At 38.8% G+C, this 15,802-nt stretch overlaps 1 protein-coding gene across 2 annotated transcripts in view; it reads left to right on the top strand.

The window, feature by feature from the left end:
* CD44 (CD44 molecule (Indian blood group)) overlaps positions 1-15,802 on the top strand; it is an 80,331-nt gene that overhangs the window by 43,446 nt on the left and 21,083 nt on the right. The window contains exons 4-9 of one of the 2 annotated variants that reach the window (XM_004682912.2): positions 499-570; positions 2,529-2,759; positions 8,907-9,035; positions 10,268-10,393; positions 12,769-12,882; positions 13,424-13,540. In XM_004682912.2, the coding sequence (XP_004682969.1) occupies positions 499-570; positions 2,529-2,759; positions 8,907-9,035; positions 10,268-10,393; positions 12,769-12,882; positions 13,424-13,540 (789 nt within the window). The remainder of the gene's footprint in view (positions 1-498; positions 571-2,528; positions 2,760-8,906; positions 9,036-10,267; positions 10,394-12,768; positions 12,883-13,423; positions 13,541-15,802) is intronic. The other variant, XM_004682923.2, reaches the window with a different exon arrangement.

The raw sequence follows: 15,802 nt of genomic DNA, 5'->3' as shown, positions 1-15,802 counted from the left end.
TTTCTATCAAATTCTTTATTTTAATCTTCAGATTGTCATAGGGTTCATGTCATCTTTTTCCATCATTTCTGTAGGTTATTGTGATTATACATGGTTTTTCTCATTACAGTGCATACATTTCTTTATTTTAAAATATGTTCATATTGATTTTATAGCTTAAAATAACTTTCAATGCATGTTCTGCACAGGAAAGGATTGTGTCTATTTTACTCAACATTTACAGTGACTAGTACAGGATATATGTATTTATTAACCAATAATTTTGTTGAATCGGGTAGGGAAACAAGTATTTTCTTTCAGATATCCATGAAATAAAAATAGAAAATGCATCACAGAGACCAGATAATTAAAAAACAGCTAAATTTCAGAAAAAGACAATTATTTGGATGGCACTGGCTAAAATAAAGCTCTATCCTAACTGGCAGAACTGAAATAGATTTTTAACTTATGTGTTTTGGTGTTCTCAAGGGTTTTTTTTTTTTTTCTTCCACCCAACAGCTGCAGAAAAGAAAGAAGACTGTACCTCAATCACAGACCTGCCCAATACCTTTGAAGGTCCTGTCTCCATAAGTACGTATCTCATCTGGGTTTGACTGAGTCTCCCCATCTTTGGGAAAGGGACCAGGTGCATTTTTTATGGCATATAGCTTGCTTGAACAGTCGCCACGTCCCTAAGTTTGGGGACAATATCAGTGATTCAATAGCCCTTCCTTTTTCCTGCTATGACTTCATACTACTCTCTGGTTGACCCCAAAACTTTTTCCTCAAATTCAGTCATTTGAAAACCATGGTCATTTTTTTTGTGACTTATTTATATACAATACAATCATCTATGAGTTTTAATTGACTCATTCTTTTGTATTTAAATGGTATTTATTTTTTGAAAAAAGGAATGGCAAATGGAAAACCAGATACTTAAGTAGAAGGCAACCTTTAAAATATTTGTGCGGGAAAATAAAGTAATATTCTTAAATTCTATCAACTATAGACTCTGAGTCTGAGTCTTGGGCTCTCTTAGAAGGGTATTGTTGGAGTTAGTATTTTCACCCTTCAGATTTTTTTTTTTTTGATTTATTTAACTAAAGTGCTGAAAGGTAATTATAAAGGGTATGAACTTCCCAATGTGTTTCAGCCTTACTTATACCATTTTCACCTAAAAATGGAGGAATGTCACAATGTCAAGGAGGCTGGGGGCGATGGAGCCAGGGAAGCAAAACTCTTCGTAGACCGCACGAATCTAGCTCCAGACTGTCCCCCATGTGCATAGTGCGGCCCCTGCCCTGTGTCTTGCAAAAGAAAGAGGAATTCGGCTTTGTGAGAGGTACTCTCTCTCCAGCGTGGTTTGAAATCCTAGTTCCTTTCCACAGATGGGATCTTAGAGGAATGACTTATTCTTGCTGAGCCTCCGTGTTCTCATATGTGTAATGGAATAACACAGGAGAATTGCCGTGAAAATTAGAAAGATAACACGTCTAAAGAATGCCTGGCTCATTCTCAGTAAATGCCTCATTTTCTTGGTTCCCAGGGATCTCTTTCAAAGTCACAATTTTTGTGTGTTTCCTTATCTGTCACTGCAAAGATTATCAGGTTGATTGAGACTTTGAGATGTTTACAAGTTTGTTTTATTAGTCGTTCCACTTGGGCAAGCAAAACAGATAAGTGAATAAAGGAATCTTTATCCCTACTAATGGAAGACAGCAGAAAACAAGTTCAGCCAAATGCATCTTTCAGCCAAATGCACCTTTCAGCCAAATGTCAGACTTGAAGGCAGTGAATATTCTTGCCTTTCCTCTCCCTGTCCATTCTAGCCACTTCTTGTTTAAAACATTTTTGACCTTTCTATATACCCATGTTGGTTAATTCTGTGTTTGAATTTCACAGAAAGTAGAAGCATCTCTGTCAATATTTAAGCATGTTGGCTTCCTAGCTAGCAGTAAGAACTTGCTGAAACTGACAGAATTTGCTCTTTAGAAAGAAAATCGAATTTTTCCTGTGTTCGCCAATACATCTTCTCTGCTGAGGCTAATCACTGCTTTGTCTTCTACTTCAAATCCTTTTTGGCAGGAGACACAATTGATAGCAACTGATTTTGCATGTCTTTAGAAGGGAGAGGTAGTACCTGGTGGGGGAATATTATTTCTAAGCACCTGTTTTACTTTGAATACTGTTCTCAGCACTTTACAACATACAGTATGCTCAAAACAAAAGTTAATGTTAGCCGCCATTTTACAAATGATGAAACTGAGGTTCAGAGAATTCCTTGTTTAGACCCACATGAAACTGGAACTCTCAACAGCATCCTCTTCCCAGTGTGTGCGGGCTGCAGAGGGTTCACTTTCTTAACACATCAGCTGTCCACTCCCTACCCCCGCCCCCAACCACACACACACTAGGTTGGTCATTAGGTGTTGTGGTTCTAAATAACAAAACAGCTTTGAAGTCATAGGCACACAAGATCACCCACAGCCTTTTCCTACACTCAGAGCGTGTCAGCTGCCCATTCTGAAAGAGCCTCCTTTCCCTTGCAGCGATTGTGAACCGTGACGGCACCCGCTACACCAAGCAAGGCGAATATAGAACTAACCCACAAGACATCAACCACAGCAGCGCCCCCGAGGAGGATATGAGCAGTGGCTCCTCCAGCGAAAGAAGCACTTCGGGAGGTTACATCTTCCACACAAACCTGCCAACTGCTCACCCGACCGACGACCAAGACAGATTGATGGTGTCCAGGGACCCAGAGGACAACACTGTAACGAGTAAGGAGAAGGCGTCACTCTGCTTTTCAGTAGCCACTGAAGTGCAGACATGTCTCTGACCTTTTGGAGTGATAGGCACTCCTGTGTCAACTGTGCCCTGTGCTCGAAGCTGACCACCCAGTTTGGGGAAGGGCCATGGTGGTTGCCAGTGACCTGTCCACGCTGACTTCTATGACTTAGGTGCTTTTCCATCTACACGCTTTTTCCTTACCTTGGGGCAAGAAATGCCCTGTGGGAAGCTTTTGTAAAATTCTTTTTTATTGAGGTAGCACTGGTTCACAACACTGTGTGTGACTTAGAGGCACAGGATCACCTCCTTCGTGTGTATGTCACCACACCCCACCCATAGGGCACCCACAGTCCTCCACCACAGTCCATTGTGCTCTTGTCCCCTGTGTGCTCCCCACCTCACCCTCTGGTAGCCTCAATTCACTTGTCCCCTTGTCCTGGGATATTGCGACATTTGCGCCTGATACAGAGCCGTTCCTGTTTCCTGCTTGCCCTTATCTGCCCGTGGATAGGATTGTTGTCATAAGGCTGGGATCACGTGGTTACCATTCCATCAAGCCCTTTCCCAGTTCACTTTGTGTTTTATGTTTGAACCCGATTTATACTCACATTACTGATTCTGCTATATAGCCATCTGCCATGGGTTTACTAAGTCATTCCTCTGTTTTTGGTCTAAGGAAACATAGCTGAAGAGGTTATCTGCTCAAATTCAACGTGCTTAGGTGTTTTATATATCAGCCTGTGGGGAAGGCTCCCAGTACTTGTCTGGTTTGTGTGGGTAATTCATTACTTTGGGGCAGTGAGAGTGCAAACGTGTGAGCACTGCTTGGGATTTCTTTGAGGTTTTAGTCCCTTACACTTCACTTGCATTAGGAAGTGTTTAAATTTCCCTCTTTTCTTCTGTTCCTCGGCTTTGCTTTCCACCTATGGTTTGTTTTAAAATGGGTTTCTGGATTGGCTGCCTTCTTTCAGAGGGTCATTCAAGTGCAAACAGGGCACCTGCCTGCCGGAGGCTTTCCTCGAATGGGGGCTGCCGTCCTTCCCTCTTTCTTGGCTGTGGTTCTCCAGGGTTGGGACTCTGAGCTGCAAAGAGTATGGCAGAAACCTACCAGCTCCTGAATGCTCCCAAAGGACCTTTTGCTATGCCTCTTCACTCAGAAGCCAGGGCAACCTCCTGAAGTTTTCTGTGAGTACTTTGCTAAGAGTGTGGCACAAATAGATTTGGGGTTTGGTTCATTTTCTTAAGATTCTTGGAAGCATTTCAAAAAGCAGAGTTTTCAAACTGCTCTCCCACTTTATTGCCAGCCTCAAGACTGTCACCTCCGTTGTGGTCCCTCCTATGGACTAACCTGCTGGCAGTGCTGCAGGCTACTTAATGCCTCCCAGGCTCCTTGTCTTTTATAAGTAACCACATTGACATTGCTTCTCAACAAGATACAGGTCAGGTCAACTCCAAGGAGTGCTTATCACCAAAGAAACAAATGCTGACAGATGTACTACGTGGAATGTTGATGCTGATACTCAAGTATCCAATAACCTGTAGAAAATAGTATTTTACACATGCTTTAGAAAGATAATCAGCACTTTTAATGAACATTCATAGCTCATTTTTTAAGCCATATGTCTTTCCTGAATAAGTTAGTCAGCAAGCTCATGTTAAGGACCAAGCCTGTGATGATGGATGATAATAATCACCATTGGATGTGATATCAAAGAGAAGTAAGCTGGTTCTTCATTCAACAGAGCTTCAGGTTTTCTTGTGCTGAAATTGGGACTAACTTAGCTCTACCTTCATGGAGCCTATATAGTGTTCGGAAATGGAGGAAAAGGAATGGTAGGAGACTCCAAGGAAAGATGGTTCAGGGTTTGCGTTGAGGAAAAAAAATTGTACTTTGCTCTTTTCAGAGCAAGTTTCTTTTAGTAGTTTAGGGACAGACTCATTTTTCTATCAAAGTGTATCTAGGGAAGATGAATTTGAGAGTCCTGAAATGATACTGGGTTCAATAAACCAACAGACTCTAAACAATCCAATTTGTACAAAAAAGGGCATCAAAGAAAACAATTATATGACACACTAGAAAAATTAACCTGATAAGTTCTTGAAGAGATTGTGTTTTCCAAGTCCAGTGAGGAGATTCCCAAAACTGTATCACTGGTGGATGGTGGATGGGAATTAGTGAGGGAGTGGTGGTTACAAATCCTTCCTAATGCACTTCGAGAGCAGAGGTCAAGAGGAGAGCTGGCTGAGTGTCGGTCAGCACATGTCTCTGGCTCGGCTAGCTCACCCCTCCTTTAGGAGCCTTAGTGGGTGGCAGTAGGGAAAGTCAATAAGAATAACCAGCTGAGTAGTTATTGACTTCAGCAGGCATTTTTTATAAATGTTATTTTTGGAAGCACCCTCCGGAGGCGCGTCATCAGCCACTTTTCAATGGACTTCTTTGGAATCTAGAAATCCAAACCAATTCAGGAAACAGACTCCTGCCTTGGACTTCTCTATTTCTTTGTCTTCTAGGTGTCAAATAATTTGAGGTTGGGGTTGAGGGGGTGTCTGGCACAACCAAGGGTGGGGAAAACTGGAAACTCTGCTGGTGAGGCTGGTGCTTTTTCTATTTTCCAAAATTTCACATGATAACTTTCAAGAAGACAGAAATAATGCCCATTTCTGTCTTGCTCTTGTGTGTTTACTACTCATTGGCATACTACTTCCTGGCATCTTACAGGCTGAGGGCAGCAGGAACTCTGCATCTTTAATAAACAGTTTCTGAGCTGAGAATGAGGTATCTAAATTTTCCAAGGGGATGCTGCAATTTATCTGAGGGCATCATTGGTGAAAATGGCTTTCTTTCTACTCTCTTTTCTGAGCAAATACAGCCTCGTGGCACAGAATGTAGTGTGCAAGGTGTTGATAGTTGGTGGACAGAGATGGAGTAGTTTTTAATCTGGAGGTCCTGGACTTCCTGTAGATTCAATGACAGGCCAGAAGGTGCTGCAGAACCACCTGAGATAAATTTTGAGACTGCACACCTGTAGATCACTTTCGTGAGGAGAAAAGCTGTAACTTCTATCAGGCTTTCAAAGGGGTGTGGTTTTTCAAGATTTCAACTGCTTGAGATGCTTATCCTCATGGTCTTTTTATTCTTCATCTACAGGGAATCATTCTGGACTCAAGTCCAACTTGAGAGTCAAATGAGAGATTTCAAGTTGTAAAATATTACTGATTTTCCTTCCTCTAATTTGAACAGAGTCCAAAATCTCTCTAACTTGAGCAATTTTGTTTCCTTTCTGGGAACACATTCAGAGTTAAAATCAAAAGTGACAGAAACTATTAGTTAGATGCTTGAGGAAGCTTTATCTAATTTCAACACTTTGAGCACACATTCTTTGCAAAGTTTCTCTCAAGTATAAAGCTTGACTTGATATTAATGATTGTGGGTTGAGCTTTGAAATGCCTGTTGTCATCACACTATCATTTAACAATGACAGACCAGAAACACACAGGCAACACCTCTAAAAATACCCCCAAAATAAATGAATGAATGAAAGCAACTTTCTAAAATGCGGTGTTGAAGATCTTTAGTTCGTGACAAGGTCACACCCTCCGTTAAATAAATCTGTTTCCACCACGGGTTATTAATCAGCTGCTTGATTTTGTTGTGAGCCTACATTTCACTAGCACAGAGTAGACTGAACAGAAGCAAGGATTAGTAAACTAGTCTTTCTCTCCATCCACATTTGATATTCTCTCTGTGTCAGATGCTACTCAGAATGAGCAGCACTGAATTGCCGTGCATTTGCATTTCTGATACTGTTCCATGTGTCTAGGAGACTGGAAAGATAAAATCAGGTGTTACTTGTTTTTCCTAATCATCGTTCTATAATGGACAGACTGAACATACAGAAAGGACTGAGAATAAAGGTTTCATGGAAAGAATTCACTAAACGATGTTTTCATAATTGATCCAGTTACTTCAGCTGTGTACTCAAACAGACATTCAGCTGCTCAGGAACAAAATAATTGGATGTGGTCCTGGTTGGGTAATTCACAGCCTAAGACTCAGGATCGAACAACAACACCAACGCCAGGTAAACTATTGTGTCTTTTGCTTACTGTTGTCCTGAATGCCAGGTCTCTCAGTGTTAAAGGAAACGGTTACCCATCACTATAATGTGCTCCTTCCCCTTCCTCTGTGACTACAGGGTGTGATATCTTTACACTTACAGAAAGGCCTGTTTAGATCCAGAGTCTCCTAAACATCTTATTTGTTTTCCTTCTAGAGAACATGCTCATAGAATCAGAATTGTATTTCTCATCAGAAGCTTTGCTTAGAAAATATGTTCAGAGCAAGCCCTCTAGAAAGAAGTCAATTAGATATGCATACTCCCAGCTGATCTAATTATCAGTCAGTGGTAGTAGCAGGGAAGTGCCACTTTATGGATGGAAACTATAAGCCCTGGACAACTGTGTGGCTGTCTGAAACCTCCACTGCAATGCGTAGGAAGTGATTTGTTACTTTAGATCAGAATCTAACAAGCTCCCTGGCTGTTTGACTGTTTACTCTAAATTATTGCAAAGTATTTTGACATAAGAGACTTGTGGCAGAGGATTCAAAGTCTGTTACAAAGGTAGACTAAAAGCGTATTTTCACTTATGAGCTACTGTTGATGGAGGAAATGTCCATAATTCAAAATAATTAGGCATTCTTTTTCTAGAAGGAGAGTAATAAATTGGTCCTTTGTATTTAACTTATTAGACAGTTACGAGACTAAACTCTTAATAACTAATAGAATAACTATATTTATATTTCAACAAATACTAGTATAATGAATCTAGTGCTGATATTATGATTGCATAATGTAGTGATAAGGTGCTAATAATATGTGTGTATGTGATTGTGTGAAAGAAGGGAGTGAGATAAATACACTATTTTTAAAAGTATATTGTGACAATCATTGTGAAGCACATCTTACCATTGCTTCATCTTGGGTCGTTTCTGGGCTTTCTTGATAGCTGGAAAAAGAAATCTAATTCTGCTTTCTTTCATGTTTGGTGATTTACTCATGGTTCCAGCATCTTTGCTTGAATTTTTTTGTTTTGTTTTGTTTTTCCATCTACTGTTTTCTAATATTCTTCGGATGCACAATATGGCTGCAGAAATGGCAGTCTTTGGATGTTTTCAAATCGGGTCTCTTGCCTCTGTTCTCATTGATGACATCATTGGGTCACTTCATCTCTATCTTGCCTGATTGCGTATTGTATTTTCAAGAACTGGGACTCAAAATACTCTGTTCTGCTTTGCAAAGTTAGTGTTTATATGAAAAGTGAACATGGATAAGGTTGGTGGAGGATTTGGACTCTGCATAGAAGAAAGTAGAAAGGCATTTTCCCAAACTTCATCTGTCATTCTCCCTGTCTTTAAAAGTGCAGGGGTTATGAGTCTTGGAAATATCATATCTTAAAATCTTGGACATTGATGTTGGTTGGCTAACACAGACTGTAGAGAAGATGAAGCATACTACTCTTAGGAGCTGGGTTTTAAAACCAACTCTCATATTTCAAGAGGATCTTAAATGGTCTAGTTCAGTCAACAGCTCTAATCATTTAATCTCCTACACAACTTTCCTGCTCAGTGAACTTCTGATGGTGGGGCATATAATACTTTATGAAGAAGTTCATTGTTGGATAGTTCAGATTAGTACCTTTGAGATCCAACATTTGGAAGAATGTCAATTTCCCAAAATTCTTAGCAGAGGTCCTAGCTTGAGCTTTGGAGAGTGCCAACAAAATGTAATCCCTTTTACACTAGATTTTTTAAAAATTCAAATGCATCTCTCATGCTCCTCTTGGGAAGTCTTTGTTATATAACTTTTCTGACTTCAGCACATTTTTTTTTTTCATCTGTAAGATGGCAAGCATGAACCAGATGGTATTTAAGGTCCTTCCATCTCTGACCTTCTGTGAACTCCAGTCTGGGCCTCTGAAACAAATGGGACTTCTGCGCTATTTCCTTTTCTTTTCACCATCTACCTCAAGTATAGATGATTGTCTCGAATAGCAAAAGAGTAAGTGCATACACAATGCTATTCCATAGAAACTGATAATTAATTTTTCAACAATCAAATCAATTTTGGTTACGACAGCTTTGATGAGCCCTAGTGACCCAACTCCCAAAACAGCAACCAAGAAACAAGAAGCCCACGATTGGTTTTCATGGTGGTTTCAACCATCAGAGACTAGGAATCACCTTCATCCAACAACAAAAATGGCTGGTAATGAGTTATGATTATCTCATTTCATATGTTTTCTTGACAATCTTCCATAATTCTCATTGATCTATAGGACTTTGTCAAAGTCTAAAGTCCTCCTGGTTTTGTAAATTATTTCTTTTAATGACTATAGAAAGATCATAAGCTATAAGGTCTCTATATTTAATGCTATAGCATTAAATAATCAGATATTTTTCTTTCCACACTTTGGAATTAATATAGCACAGGAGGAGGCTAATGAGGAGGGGGGACCAGGTCTTTCTTGATGAGAGAACAAAATTTTCACTTTGAAAGCTATTCTAAAATGACCAAAGCATACAGTTCTTGACTTTTCATGGACAAATATAATGACATAATTAAAGCTAATAAAATATAAAAAGAAAAGCATCATCAATGAAACCATTTTGGAATTAAACACTAGTAGTATAAAAAGACAAATAGTCATTCCAAAAGATAGCCTGGATTTCATTCAAAATATAGGAAACCCATTTTCAGTAGAGATATCTCTTGCTGTCGGCACTAAAGAAGGTAGAAGGTGGGAGGTTTCCATAGACTTTTTCTGTTAATGAATCTCAAAGAAAAAGTGAGGATTTCTCAAAATGTCAGCTATCATCCACTTTGTGACCCCTTTGGTTGGTTAATAAAAGCTAGATGTGAGTTTTCTTTTTTAATTGATTAATGTCTTTGCTGTATGCTAAACCACTGTTGGAAACTGCAGTGAAGTTTTCATATGCCCTTAAGCTACAGTGATTTTGATCCTAGAGAAGATAAAAAATGATTTAGCAAGTTGTGAATATAATATGGTATTTTAGAAATAATAAACATGGGTTTAGATTCTGATGTTTTTGTGTAGATGATTTAACAAAGGAAATAGACACATATGAAATCTACCTTTTGTATTCTTGCCATCTTACTTTTAATGACATATACTTAATAGGTTAATAATAAGTGTCTCTGGAAGGATGAGGGAATGCCCATTGGCCTCTTTCCTTTTATGGAGTTATGTCTGTATTCTTTTAACTTCCTAAGAGAACAGTCAATTGTTCATAAGCAATTGTTTTCAGATCTGTACATTAAGTTCAGGAAAAAGTAATTTGGGGCATACAATCCAAATCTCTCCACTTTATTCTTGCAATCTTGGGAACTCCATTCTAGATTCTGTGCCTGACTTTCTTCCTTTGTCAAATGGGTTGCACAACATCTAGTTCAGCCACTAACATGAGTCACCACAACAGGTACGGATTCAAATATCATCTCAGCAGGCTGGGCACCAACTGAAGAAAATGAAGATGAAAGAGACAGACACCCCATTTATTCTGGATCAGGCATTGATGATGATGAAGATTTTATCTCCAGCACCAGTAAGAATAACCAATTACTGTAGCTCCATTTATGCCAGGTTACCATTGAATCTGAGTGATGTTCAATGGTGTCTATCTAGGGAAATAGCTAATCTGACAAATGAGCATGAACTTATCATACCTTAGTTGTTCCTTGATGAGATTGTGAAGGAAAAAAATAGAATTTTTTGAAAGGAAGTGAAATGGGAAAGATATCTTTTATAAAATTCCCAGTGCCTCATGATCTTTCTGTCTTTTTTTTTTTTTTAATGGGGTCCACTAATATGGAGTCTCTTTTAATTGTTTAGCCTTATCAGAGGTGGCATAGTTAAACATTTCAGTAAATATTGTTTACCTCCTCTACTAGGTGTTGAAAACACAAAGATTAAAAAAAAAATCAGAATTCTTGCCTTCAAGGATCTCATGGTCTGTTGAAGCAATAGAGTTGGAGAATATGCTTGGAAGGCTATTGATTAAAGTTGTAGATGATCCCAAATTGAAGGCTTAGAAAGGCTTAAATTGAAAAGCAGAAATCAAGAATTGTCATAGTTAATCATAAGCTGGCTGAGGTAAAAAATAATTAATCTGGAATTTTAACAAAGTTGACAGAAATATAACAGAAAGATATTGAAAAGCAAGACAAACATCAGCTGAACTTTAAAAAAAATTGCCAATTATTAAAACAAATGTTGATAACATAGCAAAATAGTGTGACAATTATAAAACTTTTTGAGAATAAGGATTGAAATTGAGCTGAAAAATGCCCTCAGAAATGCAAAAATTGGTATAATAGTCTATTTTCACGACTGCTTCTCATACAGTCCTATAATGACCTAAGATAATGCTAAACAGAGACAAAATTCTTAGATTCACACCATCATAATTGTGTCTTTCCTTACAGCTCTCTCAGGTTACTAAAGTTATGCTTGTCCTATTAAAACCTGAGAGTTTCACCCCCAAAGGGCAGCACCCAGAGAAAAGGAGTCCAAAATATTGCTCACATCTTTGAGTCATCAAAGCATATGACACTGATATATTAAATACTTGAGATGAATAGGATGCATTATATCTCAGTTTTTAAATGGGTGTAGTCCTTTATCTGGGCAACTCTGCAGCACTTAATCAATTGCATCACTAATAACTTCAGAGAGAAGTTGTCTCTCTAATAACTTCAGAGACAACCAACCAACCCAACTCTTGGAGCTTTACTATTACACTGTCTCTTTGATTCAGGATGTGGGCTCAGGTTGTGACCTTAATGCTTAAGAAGTTCATGAAAGATCATCCAGAAAATAAGTTTATATGCCTAAACTCCAGGAAAATACTTCCACTGGCATTTTTCATCTCTGCGAACACCTTCCAACTTAGTCCATTTTTCTGCTGCATATAATTCAGTAGGGTGGTCTATTTCTTCTGTAAGGAGATAACTGTCACCTTTTTATGTTCACTGAGAATATGCTTCATAATTTATCTTGATTTTTCTGTGAAATAGAGCTGTGAGGACAGTTTTGAGTAGAGTTTTGTATTATTTGGGTATCAAGATAAAGGTTGAAAGAATGAGGATGGATTTGTAAATGATCTTTCCACCAATAATATTGATTCTGAATTTATCATGATCCTTCTGTTGGGGGCCACATTAAGGTGCTGGTGAATGTATTTCACTTTTTTTTTCGGTGAGCTGCTATGATGGTGGTTGGTTACCTATGGTGTTTTTCTACTGAATGCATATACCTTGTTTTTCTTTCATTGGCTATGAATGGCTTGCTTGTGAGATGCTTTATATTGGATAAGAATACCATATCATATATAAATTTGCATAATGTATAGCTAAATCATATAACCATTCTGTGAGGAGATTCTACCTTAGACTCACCTAGAGGAAAGCTAGGTAAGTTTAGGGTGTTTTCTGCCTAAACAACTAAAAGCATAAAGTAATCATCATGGTATAATTTTCAATATCTGCCTCTGCAGCCTGCGGTTCTACGCGTAGCGCTCATGCCAGTGAAACCGGAGTGCTTGAGCTCTCTGCTGCAAAGGTCCCTTACAACTGCATGGATGAGCAAAATTTTGGCATTTTTGGTTATCCTTGGTGGAGGGCTGGTGCTTTCCAACTGTCCTTCCTCCTGCTGCAGTGGCTTTGGCTGTTTTCTCCCGAAGATCTCATGTTCGACTTCAACTACTCTATGACAGAGTTTAAAGGACACTGAGGTGCTTAAGAGCATGGCGGAATGAAGCTGAAGCCTCTCTCTACTTTCACTCCATTTCCACTCAACCATCTAGCCAAGCTCGTATGCATGACTCACCAGATAGACTGCAGAAGGGGGAAATGTGCAGAGCAAGTGGTGAAGGCTCAAGAAGTAACATTTTCCTTATCACTTCGATCATCATTATCACAGTTTCAACGACACCGTCAGCTGTTGTACGCCCAGGCGAGGACATGGACTGGACTCTATGGAGACCAGCCCCTGTGGATCCAGAACTATTACCTCAGACAACCACGAGCATGGATGGTAATGGGTTATGCATATTTTTTTAAAGATTTATTTGTACTTACAGAACTGGGGTACAGGCCAGAGGTGCCAGGGGTGAGGGGATTCACGAGAGACAGAGTGGGGAACAGAACAGGAGGAGTGACTGAAATACACTGCTGAGGGGAAACAGTGGACAGGTCAGGAGAGGGCTGCTGTGCCATGTGGATCACCTCCGGAGTTAGGGATCGAACTTACACGGAAGTGGCTGTGGCCGGCTTTGCAGGGCTGTGCTCCAATCCATTGTCTCACAAGGGAGAGCCTGGGTTATGCATATGTAATTGTCAATTTTTTTTCTCAACATCTGTTGTTGAATAGGACAATCATCAGTACACTGTGGGAAATTTAGTTACTGTCTCATCACAAATTCTTAGTACGCTTTTTATGAGGATATTCAGTTTGACTTGGAGATTAGTGCCCAGAACATAAGACCACTAAATAGCCTGTCTTTTAAGGGAAAAACAGAAAAATCAAGAGTCAGTTGCTAAAAAAGTCATAGTGTATATAACCATCATCATGACAGATGTGGACAAAAGTAGCACCAATGCTTATGGGGAAAACTGGACCCAGGAACCACACCCTCCTCTCATGCACAACGAGCATCAGGATGAAGAGGAGACCCACCATTCTACAAGCACAAGTAAGAAGGATGGAGTCGGCAGTGCCAGTCTAAATGAGCTCAGCCAATAGGGACTACTGCTTAGACACTGATCACATCTATACTCTTACAGTGATTTTTATTTTATCTCCAGATGATAAAACAACAGCCAGAAATCTGTGCACAAATTTTTAGAAATTGCCTCAAAGGACAAAATGTTGAAAAAGTTAAAATGCTTTAAAAAATCTGAGATAGAGTTTTATGTCAAATATTCTTAAAGATTTTATTTGGGATATTAGTGTGTTTATGGATGTGTGAAAAGTGTTTTCTTTGGGTGGTTAGCAGTGGGATCTGAAAAGAAAACTTGACAAGTACAATGATCTTTGGAATCCATACTTTTGATGAAGACCTATGAAGAATCCAGTTTCTTTCTCACTTTCTGTTCATCACTACATTTTGGAAAGGCATAATTAGGGTTTTTGAGGGAAAGTTCATAGTTTAGATGGTCTGTATTTGAATTCTGTGACTCTTTGTTATCAGTCTTTAATTGTGAGGTAACTGGGGGAAGATTGATGCTATTATCCCTACTTACATGGAAACACCTCCGGTTTTCTAATTATGGAACAACTACAGGACTATGAGGATAGAATAAAAAAGTAAGAAGTATATTTACTCTTCTTTATTTTGTTTGGAATTTTAAAAAATAAGCTTTAATTTTGGGTAATAGCTTGTAGCATTTTGTAAAGTATGATTGAACTATCATTCTCACAGCCTTGGATGCTCCTCGAGAGAACACACACACACACACGTCAAACAGAGAAACCAAAGAGTTGGGGAATCCCTGGTTGAGGGATGTTTTCAGAATCAGCTAGGACATGGGTTAATAGTCCTGAGAGTGATATACTGAATGTGTCCAACAGGGATTCACTCATTACTTCCTGCAATAGGTTTGGTATACCATGAAAGTGATGGACTGAGTTAATAGAGGAGTTTTCTGATAGAAGGAAATAAGAAGCAGAATCTGTTGAGAATGGGATTCTGTAACAGTTCCCTTTGGGTCTTGATAGTACAGCTTAGAAATTATTGAAGACAATTTATATTTAAAAGGATGAAAGCTACTTGAGAGGATTGGTGTTAAATGAGCGTGTTGTCAAAAGTTGTTCTGTGTGGAGCATCAGTGCTGGAGAGGAATTACAAAGTACACTTAAAAAACCTAAGGGAGGGAAGCAGAAACAGCTCTGCCAATTCTCATGTCAGTATTTACAAAACACAGAATGATTCTCATTGACTTTTGCACTTAATCTAGAGAAAATCAGTTTGCAAAAGAAAATCGACCTTCATATTTTACAACGAACATTCCAAACCCAGCTAACCCTATATGTTGAAAACAACAGGGGTTACTAAGTGTTTAAGGACCATTGTGCTCATGAAGATAGTGTCAGAAAAACTATGTAGTAGTGTGTGTGTTCACATGTATGCACACATACCTGTTTCTTTTTTCTTTTTGTTTTCCTTTTTATGAAGCTTGTAGTAGATAGTCTATGTTTGGGTTAACTTTCCTTTTTTGGTGATTATACCTCATGGTTCTTCTAACTTCATTATTTGTCAAGAGGTAGCAATTTTGTCAGTGGGAGGTAGTATTTAAGGATTAGATTTTTTTCTCTTTCTAGTTAACCAGTTAACCTCAAGAATGTTTTGCCAAGGCAAAGATAAAATGGAGAAAATAAGTTTTATTTGTAAAATATCCTTGCCAAAAAAAAATCCTTGAAATCATCAAATTACACTGTCAATTTTCTAAAATAATGAATTACCGATTCTGCAAGCAATATATACTTTGCCTTGACAAGTTTAACGACTCATTTCTTGATCAACTAAAGTTGCTATTAGTTGCTATAGATGAAAATGTTGGAGACGTAATGATCTTACCCAAAGGTGTCCTGATAGATTTTTTTATTCTGTTCATTTTGTCTTTTTTAAAACGGACACTAGTATTGTTTATATAAGCCAAATACTGGCTAGAATTGTTTATCTTCTACTGAATTAATTTTATTGAAACAATGTTGTCAATTTTATTCTTTTATTTATTTATGCATATGCGAACTGGGGTGAAAGGGTTTGTCAGAGACAGAGTGAGGAGCAGGATAGGCAGATTGACTGAAATACACTGCTGAGGGGAGCAGCAGGCAAGACAGGAGACGTCTGCTGAGCCATGTGTGGGTCATCTCCCTGGCTGGGGATCGAACTCAGGCCACAGCAGTGATAGTGTGATAACAGCACTGAGATTTACCCCTGTGCCACCAGGGA

The sequence above is a fragment of the Condylura cristata genome, unplaced genomic scaffold (genome assembly GCF_000260355.1).
Source record: "Condylura cristata isolate star-nosed mole 26May11 unplaced genomic scaffold, ConCri1.0 scaffold00015, whole genome shotgun sequence".
In the NCBI taxonomy this organism is placed as follows: domain Eukaryota; kingdom Metazoa; phylum Chordata; class Mammalia; order Eulipotyphla; family Talpidae; genus Condylura; species Condylura cristata.
The sequence above is the reverse complement of the archived record's forward strand: the minus strand, read 5'-3'. Positions and strand labels throughout refer to the sequence as shown.